The 18,557-nt window shown below is 39.2% G+C and overlaps 1 protein-coding gene across 1 annotated transcript in view; it reads left to right on the forward strand.

Annotated features, from left to right (window-relative positions):
• The window catches only part of ARSK (arylsulfatase family member K), a 48,701-nt gene that overhangs the window by 11,749 nt on the left and 18,395 nt on the right, over nt 1-18,557 (forward strand). The window contains exon 4 of the mRNA XM_045020985.1: nt 15,770-16,052. Within this exon, the coding sequence (XP_044876920.1) occupies nt 15,770-16,052 (283 nt within the window). The remainder of the gene's footprint in view (nt 1-15,769; nt 16,053-18,557) is intronic.

Raw genomic sequence — 18,557 nt, forward strand, 5'->3', positions numbered from 1 at the left:
GCGCTTCAGACGATGCAAGTTCCTCTGGGCCGAACTGTGAGAGGAACATGTGACAAATTTGAATATGTTGCCATATTGCAGAACTTGATAGGTTATATTACAGCTGGAGAGAAATTAAATGGTGTAATCTGGTCCTCTGATATTAATCAGGATATAGATAGTATGCGGCATTCCATCCACATTACCTTCTTCCATGCCCAGTTTGTAGCATGGGATTCTCCCAGATTGGATTCTCTACATGAGATGAAAGATAGGATTTGTGTTGGTGAGCTTAGTTGGTCCATATGTCCTTTCGTCACACAGCAGCCATGCTAATGTTTCTAATCCTGTTGTGTTGAAGGCTGACTAGCCTAACTGTTGCTTGCTCCATCTGTGAATGGGAGATGTGAGAGAGGAGGGGGAATTTAGCCAAATTACATAAAGGTAGCTGCCTCAGTCTCAAAGGAGGCTGTCTGTTCATCAGTTTTGCTAGAATATGATCACTGAAATCATTTGCCCAGCATGAAAGAGCTTGAGAGATATTAGGATTGAAGGTCACTTCAGGCAGATTGTATTTCTTCCTTGGTAGATTGCCCAGAAGCTGTTTCCCTATAGGCTGTCTAGAGTCTGTGCTAGCCCTTGCCTCAATGCCTGCTTGAACCTAAATCTATGATATATTTGGGTGCGGGGGGAGCAAACCAGAGAAGTTTTTGCTAGTATTGAGATGTTTTAAATCTCCCCAAGTCCCAGGAAAATTTTAAATATGGTAATATGTTTCAAAATACATTCAGTGAGAGTATCTATTGTTGCTGCAAAATTTTAAGGAACCAAACATCTTTCACAATGATAGTCATAATATGACATAAATAGATAGAGTAGATAAAAGTGTTACTGTGGCTTCCCCAAGTACATATAAAAACTGCCTGTTTTGCAGTTTTTAATATGATACACTATTTTCCTAGTTTCTGATTATGTCCACTCAAAATGTTTAATGGTGCTAGCACTGAGGTTTCTCTTTCTTTTCTACTAAACTAATATCTCAGATTTTCTCTACCCTTCACTCCCTTCCCTATCTGAAATGAGTAATCAGATGTTGAAAGGAGACTTTGGTAATTATTAATACTTAGCATTTACACAGCAGTTTTCATCTTCCAAGTGCTTTATAGACATTATTAGATTATAGACTAATCCTCATCTGAAGTAGGTAACCCATTTTACAGATGAAGGAACGCAGGCTTTTCAAAGTTCAGGTTCTACACTGGAAAGAAAGGGTGATCCTGAATGAAGAATCTACAGCAAAATCTTATGTTGCCAATGAGAACTTTCTTTAGTGAATTGAGTCCGTAATACATTGTATGTAAATTTATTTTATAAATGAAGTCTCTCCCTTTGTGACTCTTCACATAACTTGTCATCTGAACTATGAATATATGTGCCCTGCTGTACCTTCAGGTTTTATCATTACAGAACCTCTGATGAATTTGTCTTTCTTTTTCAGTAAGAAATAGATGCACGGACAGCATATGTAACAATAATCTACTTGTAAAAGGATTAAAAAACATCCCTTTTTCATTTTTGGTTCTTAATACTGGTTTATGTGTATGATTTAAATCCTCACTGTGCCATGTTAAGAGCTGTAAAACTAATTGTAAAGGAAGAAAACCATTTACATATGTTTGTATTTTTGTAGGTTAAAGATGTGCATGGCTAACTTGTTGAGTACTGTGGTTATTCATACTTTTTAAAAAGCATAGCCGATCTTAACTGTATACAAATACCTCAAATGCACCTTCGCAGAATCTTTCTTTGAGAAAGCAATGGGTCAGAGTTTGTGCTAGGTAATGCAAGAAATAAATGGTTATGTGGGTGATTCATTCTTTTGCAGGCATGTCTAGAATAAAATTATTTAAGGCAAGTGCAAATTACTTTGAAAGATGAAAATTTTCTGCATGGCTACATAAAAAGAGCCAGGACCAGATTCTGCCCCTCATCTGTCCCCTTTGTGCCACTCTTGGGTAGAGGCATCCCCACCTGTAATGCAAATGGAATTACCCATTCTAAATCCAACCTCTTGGTTCCTGTCCCTGGGGAAGAAAGTGCTTTGAAGTCCAAGTGATCTCCAACCATCGTAATGGGCTCCTAAGAGAATGTTGCAAGATAGAGTAGTCCCCGGGCTGCTGTAATTTACACTAATTCATGATAGAAGTTAAATGATTTTCTAGCTTCCCACAAGATTATCGGAGCACAAAAGTGGCTATGGTGAAGAAAACTTGGTCAGACCCACAGATCTGGGCTCCAGATTTAACACTGAATCCCTGTTCTTGCTCCCCGAGCCAAAAGCTTCAGGAAGATTTGGGTATCATTCCAAAGGCTTGAAAGGGTGTAAAATGAATAAAATAGGTGATCCTCATCACTATTACAGATGATCCTTTACACTATTACAGGGCCAGATTAAGGCAATTAGGGCCCCCATATCTTCCACACACACACACACACACACACAGCAGAAAGGAGTCACCCTCCCACCCTAGAGAGAGAGGTAGTGGTTTGGAGCCCCCTTAACGCCAGAGGAGCTTTAGTTGGAGGCCTCCTCCTCTGGGAACAGCATGGTCAGGGGAGGGCCTGAATACTTACCTCAGCAGCCAAAGTTTATCTGCCTCAGTGGTTGGGTGAGCAGGCACACTGAATTTTTCTCCTTCTGCCATACAGTCTTGTGTTGTTGTGGTGTTGATGAAACACCCCCAAGGCAATGGATCTTGGAGTTGATACTCCATATTGATACAAAGGGAAATTCACAGCTCTGAGATGCTGTTTCAGCGTGACCAGATTTGGGCAGATGTCACTACATTGGTTACAGTTAGGTCACACATTCAAGCTTTTTTTTGGTAGCCATTAGGATTAGTAACTTCTTTATGAAAATTGAGGGTCTGATGTAATAACATGGCTCAAGGGGCCATAGACATAGACCTATAGTGCCTGTGCCTCAATCTACCCGTTTGGAATTCCTCCTTCACTAGGGGAAAGAAATTAATTTGTGTTAACCTGCTGCCAGTAGAACTATTTTAGTATAATCCTTTCAAATTCTGTTTCATTTCCAGATTTGTTTACTGTAGTATGGAAACAACCTAGAAAAGTTGAATGACAGTTTGACTAGATAGCTGACTAAAGTTTGGATAATTGAGAAATTTTAATTCTCTATGGTGGAAAAAATCATGGAGCAAAAAATATTAATTTGTTGCTTTTACTTTCTGCCTTGCTCCACAGTCCATTATGAAATTTCATCGCTGCTTGTTCTATACAGCTAAATAAACCCTAAAATGCTCAGGTTTGTTTAGAACAGTTAAGAAGCCAACGTACTTAAATTTATTTAAGAAAAAGAAAGCAAGCAAAACTGATATACAGAGGAGATTATTATTATTAATTTGTATATTATCATGATTGTTTAGTCACCCAGAGCTGAATTTTCAGGAGCTCGAGGTAGATTCAGTAGTAATGCAAAATATTATACAACCAATGGTTCTGTACTGATAAACTTGAGTAACATAGTGGTGAATCAAGCTCAGTGATTTTAGTCAGTGTTTATCTTTATGGTTTATGCCCTGAACCTGCTATGCTGAAAGCCTTTTGCAAGTTACTGAGCCTTCTCAGATTTCTATTTAGTGGGAGTTGAGGGGGATCAGCACTTCACAGGATCAAACCCTTACTGTTGCTTGAACAAAAGTGGGTGGAGGTTGAGAATAAATGAAAACAAATACATGGTGAGTCAGCCTTTTTTAGTGTATACGTAAGTGGAATTTTAAAATTTAATACATTTCTCTCTAATTGAAAACTAAAAAAAAACTCATGATTTTTTATTAGAGAAAAATGTGTCTCATTCTAATTGCATCTATGTAGACATTTAAAAAGTCTAACTAGCCAATTAAATAATCTATAAATAGTGTGGAATAGATATAAGGAAGGTTACTGTTGCATGTTGAGTTAATTAGCGCAGTCCTGTTGCTTTGGTTTCCTGGTAAAGAGAAGGCTTGCAAAGAGAAACAGAGCTGTCCTCTCAGTATGTGATGTATGACTGTTAGGCTCAATAGAGATATGGATATTTCAAAAATATAGATTTGATCCATACAACATGCAGTTGCTTCTGTTTTGAACTACAGAGCAAGAGTTTGCCCTAAACATATATCTAGGTTTGGCAGAATTTGATTTTTTTTATATAATTTTTATGGATATCAATGTTTACTTTTAAACTATTTTTCAATATTTATCTATTTAAATTTTCACAGTTGTGGGAAGTTTTTTGTGTCCCCCCCCCCCCCCGCATAATATTTAAAGACCGTAGAGGTTGAGATTCAAAAAGTTAAAGCTTTATAACTGTTTAAAACAGAAATTGTCAACATCACAAGTCAAAATATACAAAGTGAATACCCTTAAATCAAACTCTGAGTTCTCAAGCAGCATTTTTGTTTTACTTTGCCTAGTTGTAAATGTTGATTAGCATCAACGGAAGTATTTTTTCAGTGGTTTGTGTATGTACGGTGAAGTCGACATTTACCGACATTTACCGATTAAAAATCTAATCCTTCCAAGCCTACATATATCTATTAACTGACACTTACCTGACAAAGAATATGGTCTGTTCATTTTTTTAAATAAAATACCAGGAAAACTAACTTCCATTTGTCCTAGGAAACTGTTGCAGTTAGGGCATTGATAAGAAAAAATAATCTTTGCAAATGTGAAGTTTCTATTTCTTAAATGTGCAGGAAGTATGTGATCAGATACAACCATATTAAATGGTTTAATATGAATGCATCATAGCATGATCCTGGCAGCTACCAGGCATCTGTCACTGTTGCATGATTAATCAGATTTGAGGAGTATGGCTAATAGAAGAATATACAAATAAAGGGCCAGCTCTTCTGCAGCTGTAACTCAGCATAGCTCCCTTGAAATTAACAGAGCTGTGCCAGATTACACCATCTGAAGATCGGTTGCAGAATAATCATAGGACTGGAAGGGACCTTGAGAGGTCATCAAGTCCAGTCCCCTGCACTCATGGCAGGAATAAGTATTCTCTAGAGTCTAGACCATCCCTGACAGGTGTTTGGAGATTTTTAAGAGCAGGTTAGACAATGATGGAGATTCCACAACCTCTCTAGGCAATTTATTCTCGTGCTTAACCACCCTGATAGTTAGGAAGTTTTTCCTAATGTCCAACCTAAACCTCCCTTGCTGCAATTTAAGCCCATTGCTTCTTGTCCTATCCTCCAAGGTTAAGAACAACAGTTTTTCTCCCTCCTCCTTGTAACAACCTTTTATGTACTTGAAAACTGTTATATCCAGTCTCAGTCTTCTCTTTTCCAGACTAAACAAATCCAACTTGTTCAGTCTTCCCTCATAGGTCAGGTTTTCTAGACCTTTAATCATGTTTGTTGCTCTTCTCTGGACTTTCTCCAATTTGTCCACATCTTTCCTGAAATGTGGTGCCCAGAACTAGACACAATACTCCAGCTGAGGCCTAATCAGTGTGGAGTAGAGCGGAAAAATTACTTCTCATGTCTTGCTTACAACATTCCTGCTAATGCATCCCAGAATGATGTTTGCTTTTTTTTGCAACAGTGTTATGCTGTTGACTCACATTTAGCTTGTGGTCCACTATGACCTGTAGAGCCCTTTCCACAGTACTGCTTCCTAGGCCGTCATTTCCCATTCTGTATGTGTGCAACTGATTGTTCCTTCCTAAGTGGAGTACTTTGCATTTGTTCTTACCAAATTTCATCCTATTTACTTCAGACCATTTCTCCAGTTTGTCCAGATCATTTTGAATTATAATGCTGTCCTCCAAATCACTTGCAACCCCTCCCAGCTTGGTATCATCCGCAAACTTTATAATATATATGTGCATGTGTAATCCCACTTTTTAAAGTGTAACAACATAACTTTTGGGGAGAGAAAGGGCTTATGAACTCTGATTGTATTACAGCCCCTTGAAAGTTATAATACAGAATAATCAGAATATTACATTAAAGGTGAAGTTCACTTGTGTACGAAGGGCTAGCATAAGGCCTGTCCACCATTTTGGGAGCTTAAGTGGGCTACAGGCCTTCTGCTGGCCCTCTGTACAGGGGAGAATTTCATCCTAAATTAATATTTCTTGTTCTTCAGGAGATCACGGTTCACTTCTACTCTCCAGGCCAGCAGGAAGTGGGAATTCTATGGAAACAATATGTTCTGGACATATGAGGATTCTTCTGGCCAGTTAGGGAGTGGAATTGATTGTTATCTCAGCAGTTTTCCCAGATTTACAAGCCCATAACAAAGGACTGAACTGGGGAGCCAAATTTAAATTGTCTGTGTAGTAGTTTGTTGTACTGCCACTAGACCACTAGTACAGCCCAGCTGCCTGCCATTTGAAAGTAATACATTGAATTACATATTTAATTTCATAAATACTCTTTAGAATAAAGAGTGTGTGGGTGTCTCTCTACATTTTTTCTTTTGAGAACATTTTCAGGGAAACAGATGTCTTAAAGATTTTTTTCCTTTGTGAACAATATTTTATTAAATAACATGGTGACAATCAAGGTTCAGATGCCATAAGGGGTCTGAACCCCAAAGAATGAACAATCAAATCAACTTGTATACAGTGTTATTGTGTATAAATATATCAAGTAAGGTCATTTATGAAGGCTTGTAATGTTCTGAATTTGATGGTCCTTAGGAGATATGTACACAGGTTATGGTTATGAATGTATACATGTATATATGTGTAGACATTTGTAATTGTAACTAGGATGCAACCACTGCATCACTTCACAGCTGTGTGGGGAAGCTGTCAGGCAAGGAGGGGCACCTCTCAGGCTTGCTATGTCCACGAAACTAACTCCAAGCCCCTAGCATTGTACAACACGGGGAAAGACCATGCTGGACATAAGAGCAGCCATACTAGGTCAGACCAAAGTATTTAGCCCAGTATCCTGTCTTCCGACAGTGGCCAATGCCAGCTGCCTCAGAAGGAATGAACAAGACAAGTAATCATTAAGTGATCCATCCCCTGTCACCATTCCCAGCTTCTGGCAAACAGAGGCTAGGGACACCATCCCTGCCCATCCTGGCTAATACCGATTGATGGATCCTGTCCTCCATGAACTTATCTAGTTCTTTTTTGAACACTGTTATAATCTTGGTCTTCACAATATCCTCTGGCAAAGAGTTTCACAGACTGACTGTGTTATGTGAAAAAATACTTCCTTTTGTTTGTTTTTAAACCTGCTGCCTATTAATTTAATTTGGTGACCCCTATTTCTTGTATTATGAGAAGGAGTAAATAACACTTCCTTATTTACTTTCTCCATATCAGTCATGATTTTATAAACGTCAGTCATAACCCCCATTAGTTGTCTCTTTTCCAAGCTGAAAAGTCTCAGTCTTATTAATCTCTCCTCATACGGAAGCTGTTCCATACCCCTGATCATTTTTGTTGCCCTTTTCTGAACCTTTTCCAATTCCAATATATCTTTTTTTGAGATGGGGCAACCACATTTGCATGCAGTATTCAAGATGTGGGCATACCATGGATTCATATAGAGGCAATATGATATTTTCTGTCTTATTATCTATCCCTTTCTTAATGATTCCCAACATTCTGTTTGCTTTTTTGACTGCCACTGCACATTGAGTGGCTGTTTTCAGAGAAATATCCACAATGACTCCCAAGATCTTTCTTGAGTGGTAACAGCTAATTTAGACCCCATCATTGTATATGTATAGTTGGGATTATCTTTTCCAGTGTGCATTACTTTGCATTTATCAACGCTGAATTTCATGTGCCATTTTGTTGCCCGATCACCCAGTTTTGAGAGATCCTTTGGTAGCTCTTCACAGTCTGCCTGGGACTTAACTATTTTGAGTAATTTTGCCACCTCACTGTTTACCCCTTTTTCCAGATCATTTATGAATATGTTGAATAGGACTGGTCCTGGATCATTAAAGTTAATGGAAAGACACTGAAACTAAAAAGAAAACCCCAGTCTTGCAAAATTAAGGAAGGAGGGAGTTTCCCCTGCTTTGCATAGCCATGAATTGCCATAGTCTCAGAGCATGAGAGAACAAAAACTGCAAACCTTTTTAAAAGAGAACACGTTTAAAGTGAAGCATATTCAAAAACTGAGGACTAGCATCTAAGCAAGCTGCTGTCTGAAACACTGGATCTTCTCTAAGACAAAGGGCATGTTGGGAAACTGTTCAGAGGCAATAGGTAGGGAGTATTAGAGAAGGGAATTTAACAAATACAGAATCATAAAGCCTGAGGTTGTGTCTTCTTGTTTATTTTCTGTGTAACTTGTAAGAATAAGAAAACACGTACTATTTCATCTTTGAATCTGTGATTTTTCTATTAAATAAACGTTTTGTTTATTTTTACCCTAAGCAGGTCTATATTGTGCAATCTTGGTGGAGTGTCCCAGCCCAAGTGGACTGATAATGGGGAGGCAGGTTTCCCTTCTTCAGGGATGGTGAACCAGAAGGGAAAAGTCTGAGTGTTTTGTTGTTAAGAACTCAGGGAATAGATTTGGGGAGACTCATGACCAGAAAGGCTATTGGGGTCACCCCGCTATCAGTAACTTGCGGTGGATGTCTGGGTGAGGTGTTAATTCTTATTCTTGGCTACTGGTGTGTGTCAGCTCTGAGCCATAGCATTAAGGCACCCAGATTTTCAAGGCAGGTGATGACAGAATCCTTTACTGGTCTGGGTGATCCCCCCAAATGTCACAAACACCTTTCTGCTAAAGATCGTGAAATGCTTTAGAAACTTCACCACATGCTTTTGAGGTCATTTAGGGACAGTCTGTATCTGATCCGTGACTCTGCCTCTTCCAGTTCACCAGCGATGCCTGCTTTGATGACTCTTTGGCTGTGCTTTGAATCCAGTGTGGAACATACAGATGGAACACACATCCTGGGCTAATATACAAATCAAATTTTTAAAATGTTTGTCCTATCATGCTGTGTGCTAGCCTTGCTCAGTGACTACATAATGTCATTGATGTAAACGTGGTCCTTATCCTCACCTTCATACTGCTTTGTGACCCACATTATTGCATCATATTTGAAAGTAGATTGTACACTTGTTTTGAAGTAGGGGCCGTGCCTTTTTTTTTTCTATGAGCCACTGAACAGAGTTGACTGCTCTGTACTGTGTTATATAGGGATGACATCACCAAGTACTGAAATGGGGTGGAACATGGCAGGTGTTTAACAGTGCTCAGCAGAAACCTGTATCCAGTTGTATCTACATGGGAAATGTATGTGGCAGAATGTAACTAAGTTACTTTGAATTTGTCAAGGAAATTGGGACTAACTGCTATTCTTCCAAAAAGAGCCATGACTTTTTAATGACTAACACAGTTCTACATCTTATCCAGTAGACAAGTGTGTCAATTCTTTGATATTGTGGACAGTGACAGCTGCAGGAAGCCAGTTGCAGCCAGGTCCCTGACTGTCAGGCTCCAGCAGTTAAGAAGGCACTTTGTTGCTGTAACTTCCACATTTGATGTAAGCTCTGTAATGCCACAAGGAGGTCAGGTATAGGTGAGCTTAGCTATAACACACCCCCTTCTACTACTGACTGACTCCTGTCACCCTCAGCTCACCCAGTAAGTTCTCCTTCCTGCTTATGCCAGAGATATGCAGCTGGAGTCAGGGCCAACGAAGGGTTGGGGAAGCTGGTACAAATTACTGGGGCTTGGCGGTCTGGAAGGGGGCCTGGGGCCCTGCTTCCCTGGCTTCATTGACCCTGGTTAGCTGGTCCACCCTTGCTGGGGGGCCCGAAAAAATTTTTACCGGGGCCCAAACCCGCTCTCAGCGACCCTGGCTGGAGTAGGAGGCACATATACTGCCGCCTCCACCTTTACACCAACAGAGATCTCTCACACACAGGGGAAATCAGTGACCAGTTTAAGTTCAGTTTACAGCACCTGAGCATCACAGGAGTTGAACACATTTGGACAGACTCTTTGTTACTAACATAAACCATGATGCTTTTCAGCTGTTTGAAAAAATTCAGTATTTATATCAAAAGGAAATGGGGAAGGTTATAATGTAGGCATTGGCCAAAATTTCCCAATCACCACTGTTGCTTGTCGGATAGCTGTTACCCTTCCATCAAAGTACTGTAGTGACTACGTTTTTAGCAATGTTGTATATTTATACTGGAGGCCCTTTTGAATGAAGGGTGCTATAGACATGTAAGAATTTTATTTAAAATATTTCAGTTGGGAACTAAGTTACTTGACAGTGACCTTTTATATGTTTTCACTTATACAATAGTAATGATTCTAGCTTTTAAGATTTTCTCTTCATTATTAAGCAACATTATATTTCTATCCTTTATCTCTTCATTCATTCGCTCTCTAAGTTGCTATCTTTGGAGTACCATCTGTCAGCAAAGGAGGTATGATCCTACTTTCTCATTACGAGTGTTATAAGCAATTGTTTAAGATTCATTTCAAAACTTTTAAATTCTCGTTAGTAACTCATTTTCCACCTGAACTCTGACATCTGATAATTTAGTCTTTGTTTACAGTTTGTGGATCTCTCATGTCTTCTTTGCAGAGAAGATGACCCCTTTAAACAAATTGCCTGAGGTTCGACTGTGGTTTAATTAAAATTGTATGATGTATTATAGCAGAAAATACATATTTCTGCTTTCAGTTGGTTTGACGCTCCATTAGTATTTACTTCCTTTCAATCTGTGGATTAAAAATGTAGTTAATGGTGCATTTTATGGGGCATAGAGGTTGCCCCATTTATTTCTCTGCCATTCTTTTTGTTGCAGCAATTCCCTCTCTCTGCCTGAAGATTTGTTTTCCTTTGGGAACTGTCAACACCTCTCCCCACTGCTCCAGTACTGGAGAGTGACCTGTTCCATTCCTTTTCTCCCAAGCCCCAAACTAACTTTATCTGGAGATATATATATGTTTTAAGTTCGATATTACATTGAATATAGTATACAGTGTGCACAAAAAATCTAAACCATAATTGCACACACCTCTTTGTGCATGCAATGGATGCCTAACTGTACAGTATGCAAGAACTGGGAGGCAAAAATCAAACTGACCCCTTAAGTCCTCCAAACCAACCCCTGGCAGCAGAATTCCTAGTTCTTTTCTTGTTCTATGGAACAGGCAGGCATCAAGTCAGGGAAGGAGCAGCTTAACCAAGTTCATACAGCACTTATGTCAGAGCCTTGAGTCAGAGCAACCAAACTTAGTCAGAAAACAAAGTCTCTAAGGCCCAGGTTCAGCTAGTGTCCCGGGTCCTGCAACCTATAGCAGCCAGCTTGGCTTCTCATCCCTTTCTATCTTGCTCAGCTTTCTTTTATTTATATACAGTCCCAGGATAGGGCAGCATGCTTTTTCATTGCCCTCCTGCCTGTTTTGGCCATAAATAGAAGACTGTCCTGTAAAGGGGTAGTACTCAGTGGTTTCCCCAGGAATTGAAATTAGGGGGGGTGTTCGAATTTACAGGGGGGGTGTCAGGACCAATGAGATATATAAAAGAGATATGAATAAAGTAAATGTTTTGTTAGGATTATGCAAATTTAACATAAGAATAATGCAAGTTACACCAAAACACATGACAGGTCTAGATTTCTAAAAAAATATACATTAAAAAAAAAAAGTATTTAATTTAAATTGACTTTTGAAAAGTAAGCCATCATGGGGTAAGAGGAAAGTCCTCTCATGGATCAGTAACTGGTTAAAAGATGGGAAACAAAGGGTAGGAATAAATTATCAGTTTTCAGAATGGAGAGAGATAAACAGTGGTATCCCTGAGAGGTTGGTACTGGGACCAATGCTGTTCAACATATTCATAAATGATCTGGAAAAATGGGTAAACAATGAGGTGGCAAAATTTGCAGATGATACAAAACTATTCAAGATAGGTAAGTCCCAGGCAGACTGCAAAGAATTACAAAGGGATTTCATAAAACTGGGTGACTGGGCAACAAAAATGGCAGATGAAATTTAATGTTGATAAATGCAAAGTAATGTACATTGGAAAACAATCTCAACTATACATACAAAATGAAGGAGTCTGAATTAGCTGTTAACACTCAAGAAAGATCTTGCAGTCATTGTGGATAGTTCTCTGAAAACATCCACTCAGTGTGCAGCGGCAGTCAGTGATTCCCAGCATTCTGTTTGCTTTTTTAAAAAGAACAGGAGCACTTGTGGCACCTTAGAGACTAACAAATTTATTTGAGCATAAGCTTTCGTGGGCTACAGTCCACTTCATCGGATGTAGCCCACGAAAGCTTATGTTCTTTTTGCAATACAGACTAACAGGGCTGCTACTCTGAAACCTTTGCTTTTTTAAGAAAGGGATAGATAAGAAGACAGAAAATATCATATTGCCTCTATATAAATCCATGGCACATGTACACCTTGAATACTGTGTGCAGATCTGGTTACCCCATCCCAAAAAAGACATACTGGAAATGCAAAAAGTACAGAGATGGGCAACTAAAATGATTAGGGGTATGAAACAGGAGAAGAAATTAAAATGACTGGGAATTTTCAGCTTAGAAAAGAGACGTCTAAGGGGGGATATGCTAAAGGTCTATAAAATCTTGACTGATGTGAAGAAAGTGAATAAAGTAAATGTTTTGTTAGGATAATCCAAATTTAACATAAGGAAAATGCAAGTTACACCAAAACACATAACAGATCTAGATTTCTAAAAAATATATAATTTAAAAAAAATGTATTTAATTTAAATTGACTTTTGAAAAGTAAGCCATCATGGGGTAAGAGGGAAGATCCTCTCATGGATCAGTAACTGGTTAAAAGATGGGAAACAAAGGGTAGGAATAAATTATCAGTTTTCAGAATGGAGAGAGATAAATAGTGGTATCCTTGAGGGGTCAGTACTGGGACCAGTCCTATTCAACATATTCATCTGGAAAAATGGGTAAACAATAAGGTGGCAAAATTTGCAGATGATACAAAACTATTCAAGATAGTTAAGTCCCAGGCAGACTGCGAAGATCTACAAAGGGATCTCACAAAACTGGGTGACTGGGCAACAAAATGGCAAATTAAATTCAATGCTGATAAATGCAAAGTAATGCACATTGGAAAACAATCTCAACTATACATACAAAATGATGGCATCTGAATTAGCTGTTAACACTCAAGGAAGAGTGTTGGAGTCTTTGGAGTCATTGTGGATAGATCTCTGAAAACACCCACTCCATGTGCAGCAACAGTCACAAAAGCAAACAATGTTGGGAATCATTAAGAAAGGGATAGGTAATAAGACAGAAAATATCATATTGCCTCTATATAAATCCATGGTACGTGCACACCTTGAATAGTGTGTGTAGATCTGGTCACCCATCCTAAAAAACATATATTGGAATTGGAAAAGGTACAGAGATGGGCAACTAAAATGATGAGGGGTATGAAACAGGAGGAGAGATTAAAGTGACTGGGAATTTTCAGCTTCGAAAAGAGATAACTAATGGGGATATGATAGAGGTCTACAAAATCTTGACTGGTGCGAAGAAAATGAATAAGGAAATTTTATTTAATCCTTCACTTAATACAAGAACTAGCAGTCATCCAATGAAATTAATAGGCAACAGATTTTAAAAAAACAAAAGGAAGTATTTTTTCACACAATATAAAGTCAACCCAGGGAACTCTTTGCCAGGGGATGCTGTGAAGACCAAAACTATAACAGGATTTTAAAAAGAACTAGAGAAATTCCTGGAGAACAGGTCCATCTGTGGCTATTAGCCAGGATGAGAGGGATGCAACACCATGCTCTGAGTGTCCCTAGCCTGTTTGCCAGAAGCTGGGAATGGGCAACAGGGGATGGATCACTTGATGATTCCCTGTTCTATTCATTCCCTCTGAAGCACCTGGCCTTGACCACTGTTGTAAGACAGGGTACTGGGCTATATGGACCATGGGTCTGACCCAGTATGACCATTCTTATGTAAAAATTAATTATAATAAAAATGTTTAGTACAGAAACTCCCCAACATAATGACCTCCCAAGATAGCAACAATGTGAGATAACAACCTTGGCAAATACTGCATTTTAAAAATCTTGGCCTACTGGGAAACATATTTATATAAGTTTCCATTCCCAGTCACAAATCTAGCATTCTGGAGCAAAGTGACTAAAATATAGTCCAACAAACAAATGTTTATTTAACATGCCCCTCACTTTTCCCTCCACCGCACTCCACTCACTGGTGTTGTCCTTAGTCAGTGGAGAGTAGACTCAGAGTTCAGAGGTGCTTTCACGTGAGTACACCTTCCAGGTGGGGGACAAAAAGGCACAGTTTGCTCTGGCCACGGCTGTTCGTTGTGCCACCGTTCACTCCACCACTCTGTTGCCAATGGCCCTGCACAGTCACCTTCTGCTGTCACCTACCACTGTGATCTCTGCGAGTTGGTCTCTTGAGGTTCCACCAGCTCTCAGTGATTTCAGCTGAGGTCTCAGTGTGGGAACCTCGCTGGTAGTGCAGTCTGGGCTGTCTCTTACACAAAAACACTGTACCCACAGGAACACTGTCCCCACAACAAGACTAAGCACTTAGACCTGATTGTCAGTGATTTCGGCTGCAGTGGTCACTTAACAGAACAAAAGACTATCTATGGAACCTAATCAGCTCTGTCTTTAAACAGTGGAGAGGGACAGGTCCCCACCCTCTCTCTTAATGCCTTCAAATCATCACAGACTAAGTACAGTTCTACTGCCCTTTACTCACACAATAAGAACAACATTTCATCCCCCCTTCCCCCACATTCAAGTGGTTTGTAACCCAACCCCAGCCAAAATCTATCACTTGGACAACACAGCTCTGTTTGCTGGATACCTGGGTAGATTAGGTGTGAATGTAAATATAATCTGGCCCTGAAGCCTTAGCCCCCAGCTCATCACCAGCTGTCAGGGAGAACTCATTTAGACTTTGCTTACAAATCATCATTTGAAATTATTAGGTTGGCCAACATCAACTAAATGAATGCACTGACATCATAAAAAACAGCTGTATAAGGAAGCTAGTCTATGTTCATACTTTTCAAATCTATTATACTTTTTCAGATACACATATTTTATCATACACTGTATAAGCTTTTAAAGTGTGTATTAATGTTTCAGTTTAAATTCAGATTTCCAAACAGTCACTAAATTGGTATGTAACTAGCTCACAAAACTGGGGGGGTGTTGGGAAAATTCAGGGGGGGTGTACACCCCCCCCTGGGGGGGGGTGTAGGGAAATCACTGGTAGTACTCCTCATCACACTTTTGAAAATTAGGTCTAATCTAGTCTAGTCTAATCAAGACTAGATGCAGCAGGTAGAATGAGCGATGAAGCCATAGCAAAAAGTGAAGAGAATCTCTTAAGTGAAGATGTGGCAACAAGGTTTGGAAGTGCTGTGTCTATATGTTCATTTGCCGAAGTAGAACTGGGAGGTGGATCAGAGGCAGGAGAAAGAGCCCTCTGGCATGAAATGACCAGGAATAAGAAAAAAAGATTCCAAATTGAAAAAATATTAACTAAAGTGATGAATATATAGTTTAGCTTTGGTTATTTGAATCTAATAACACTAATATATAGAAATATGCAAATAAAATGCAGTTGCAAATTTAGAAAGATGTTCTAAAACTGAAAACCTAAAACTAAGATTTTAAAACTGAGGTGATATTACTAGATGTTTAGTGGCAGGAAAAGAGAAGGAAATGCTTTCCATTGAATGCAGTCTTGTATTTTCAGTAACCGTGTGGAAGCTTGGACAAGGGATGTTGATTTCCTGCTCAGACAAGAAGGCAGACCCATGGTGAATCTTACTGGCAACAAGACATTTGTGAGAGTAATGGAAGAAGATTGGCAGAATACTGATAAAGCAGCAAGTTGGATAAGGAAAGAAGCCACTAACTTTAGTCAACCATTTGTTCTTTACTTGGGATTAAATTTACCACATCCATACCCGTCACCCTCTACAGGGGAAAATTTTGGGTCCTCTACATTTCTAACATCTCCCTATTGGCTTGAAAAGGTATGTGAAAATGTACAGAAACTTAAATCAAAACAAATTTGTAACTGCATTTAGTATGTACAGTACCTTATTTCGCACACTGTGTAATTCACATCAAACTTGGGCTCAGACCCAATTCTGATATTATAGTGCACTTGTAAGGACATCTGTGGATGAGATGTTAAGCACACTTCCTAAGGTTACCCAGGTAGAAGTGAAAAAAGAAGGTGACAACTCCAGTCTCTCTTGGCCAATATTCCCTGACTCAATAAAACAATTTCAGATTCCAAAAGGAGTGTATAGTAAACTGGACACTTAATGGTGTTTGCCTGTACAATCCTTGCACTCCTAGTCTCTAGCTCATTGTTTTGTAAAGCATTTGGTAGCAACTTGGGTACAAGAGATGCTATATAAAATCAAATTGTGTCTGAATTCTGTGCTGACAGGTTGATCTTAACCCAGAATGGCTGCAAAGGTGCTACATCAGTGACCTTGCACAATGTAACTTTTTGTCTTTTCTGTTACCTGATGCTTTGGTTACTAATCTAGCTCTTTCAATTTTTCATTCTAATGCTAAGAAAAATCTAGCTACTTCCATGTGTAGGAAATCAGCAGATACCATTTTCTCTAGGAGAAAGAATGAACAATTTCTGTTTATCTGCCTCTTGTATTGTCCACAAATGCAGTTTTACTATTGTCACAAAACTCTCTCGATTAGTTACCATGGCTCCCACTGCCTAAATGGCAACAAGATTTCACACAACCCAGTAACTCAGCAGTAGACTTTGAAGAGACTGCATTTATCTGCCCAGTCTTTACTACTGAGGTGTTGTAAAGTCAGTTTACCTATGTAATTTGATGCCCCCCTCCTTACCATAATATCTGATACCCTTTCAAGCATTTAAAAATAAAAATAACAATCACACTCTTTCTTCATTCTTTGCCTGGGAAAAAGTAGTTAGATTATTATGACTTTTTTTTAATTTTTCAAAAATGTATTGTTTTATTTTGAGTTGTATGTGAGAGCACCATGTTAAGGGAAAGCAAAGTCAATGAGATGTGTTTTTACATTTAGTTTTGAATGCAGGAAAGCCTGTGGTCATTCTGATCTGTTACAGGAGGGAGTTACATAAGCTAGGGCCAGCTCCTGTGAAGATTTTTTTTCCCCTGGTTTTACGAGCCACCCTCCCCCGTTTGTTGACTATTTCATGGTTCCAGCTGAATACAGTTGTCATGGTTATGGAGAAAGACATGGTCTCTCAAGTAGCTAGGAGCAATCTCATGGAGATCTTTGAATATGAGGACAGAGACCTTGAATTAAATTCTATATTCAAGGGGTAGCTACTGCAGAGTGAAGCATCAGCATGATGTTTCTGGTACCCTGTGTTGCTAAGCAGATGGTCTGCTGCATTTTGTAGGGATTGATGCTTTTCCAGGGCACATGGCTTTGTTCCTGGATACGAGTTGCAACAATCCAGCATAGAGATCGTTAATTTAATGGATCACTATGGTCAGGTCGAAGGCCTATAGGAGGAGTTCAATCTTCTGGCCAGTCACAGATGTTGACTTAATGTGAGGGCAGAGGCCTTGAATAATGGGAAATGTTCTAGAAGAACAACCTTGTTTGAGGAACTTCTCTCTCCCCACTGGTATTCCACTCTTGCCTGAATTCAGCTGTATCCAGTTTCTCATTTCATTAAGGCACTGAGAAAACTTGGAGCTATTGCTGTTTACATTTGATGTAAAGGAGATAAAGAGCTAGGTGTTGTCAATGTATGCTGCTGGCACTTCAGACCTTGCTGTCTCACCAGCTCTTTTAATGACTTCATATAAATGTTGGATAATAAGGGAGAGAATATTGAATTTTGTGGGAGGTGAGGGCTTTGGCAATGTTGGCATGAATGGCCATAATTTCTCTCAGGTTTGGTCTGAGAGGAGGAAGTTAAGGCATTCCAAAGTGTTTCTGTATCACCCTGTAACCTCTTAAAAGTGGGACTATAGTATGTGGTGATTAAAGGTACCGACTTCTGAAGAGAGGTCTAACAGGGTGAATGTGGATGTACTTCTCTTGTCTATGGACAAGGATTCATTCAACAGAGAATTGCTATCTCTGCAACATGCCCTGGCTTGAAACAGAATACTGTTAGCTGATAGGTGGAGTTGGAGGCTGGTTTTGTTCCCTTCTTAATTAGCCCGATAATAGTGTATTTAATCAAGAAAAGGTAATGGAAATGACATTTCAGTGGCAGCTGTGGGGAGTCTGTAGCACTAGCTAGAGTTTGGGGAACTCTCTCCACTGTTGAACTCTTCTATCTCTGATGCTTCAGCACCCCATCAGCATTAAATACATGAGCAATGGAGACTCCAGATGTACCTTGCTTGTCCTTTATCACAATTTCTGTCAATATTCCTCTACCACTAGGACACATACATACATATTTAGAATCTAAAGTCATTAGAGCCTGTGGAGTTTTGTCTATATTGTGGTATTTTTATCAAGAATAAAAAGTAAGTTCTGTTGATGAT

Source organism: Mauremys mutica, chromosome 6, assembly GCF_020497125.1.
Source record: "Mauremys mutica isolate MM-2020 ecotype Southern chromosome 6, ASM2049712v1, whole genome shotgun sequence".
NCBI classification, from domain to species: domain Eukaryota; kingdom Metazoa; phylum Chordata; order Testudines; family Geoemydidae; genus Mauremys; species Mauremys mutica.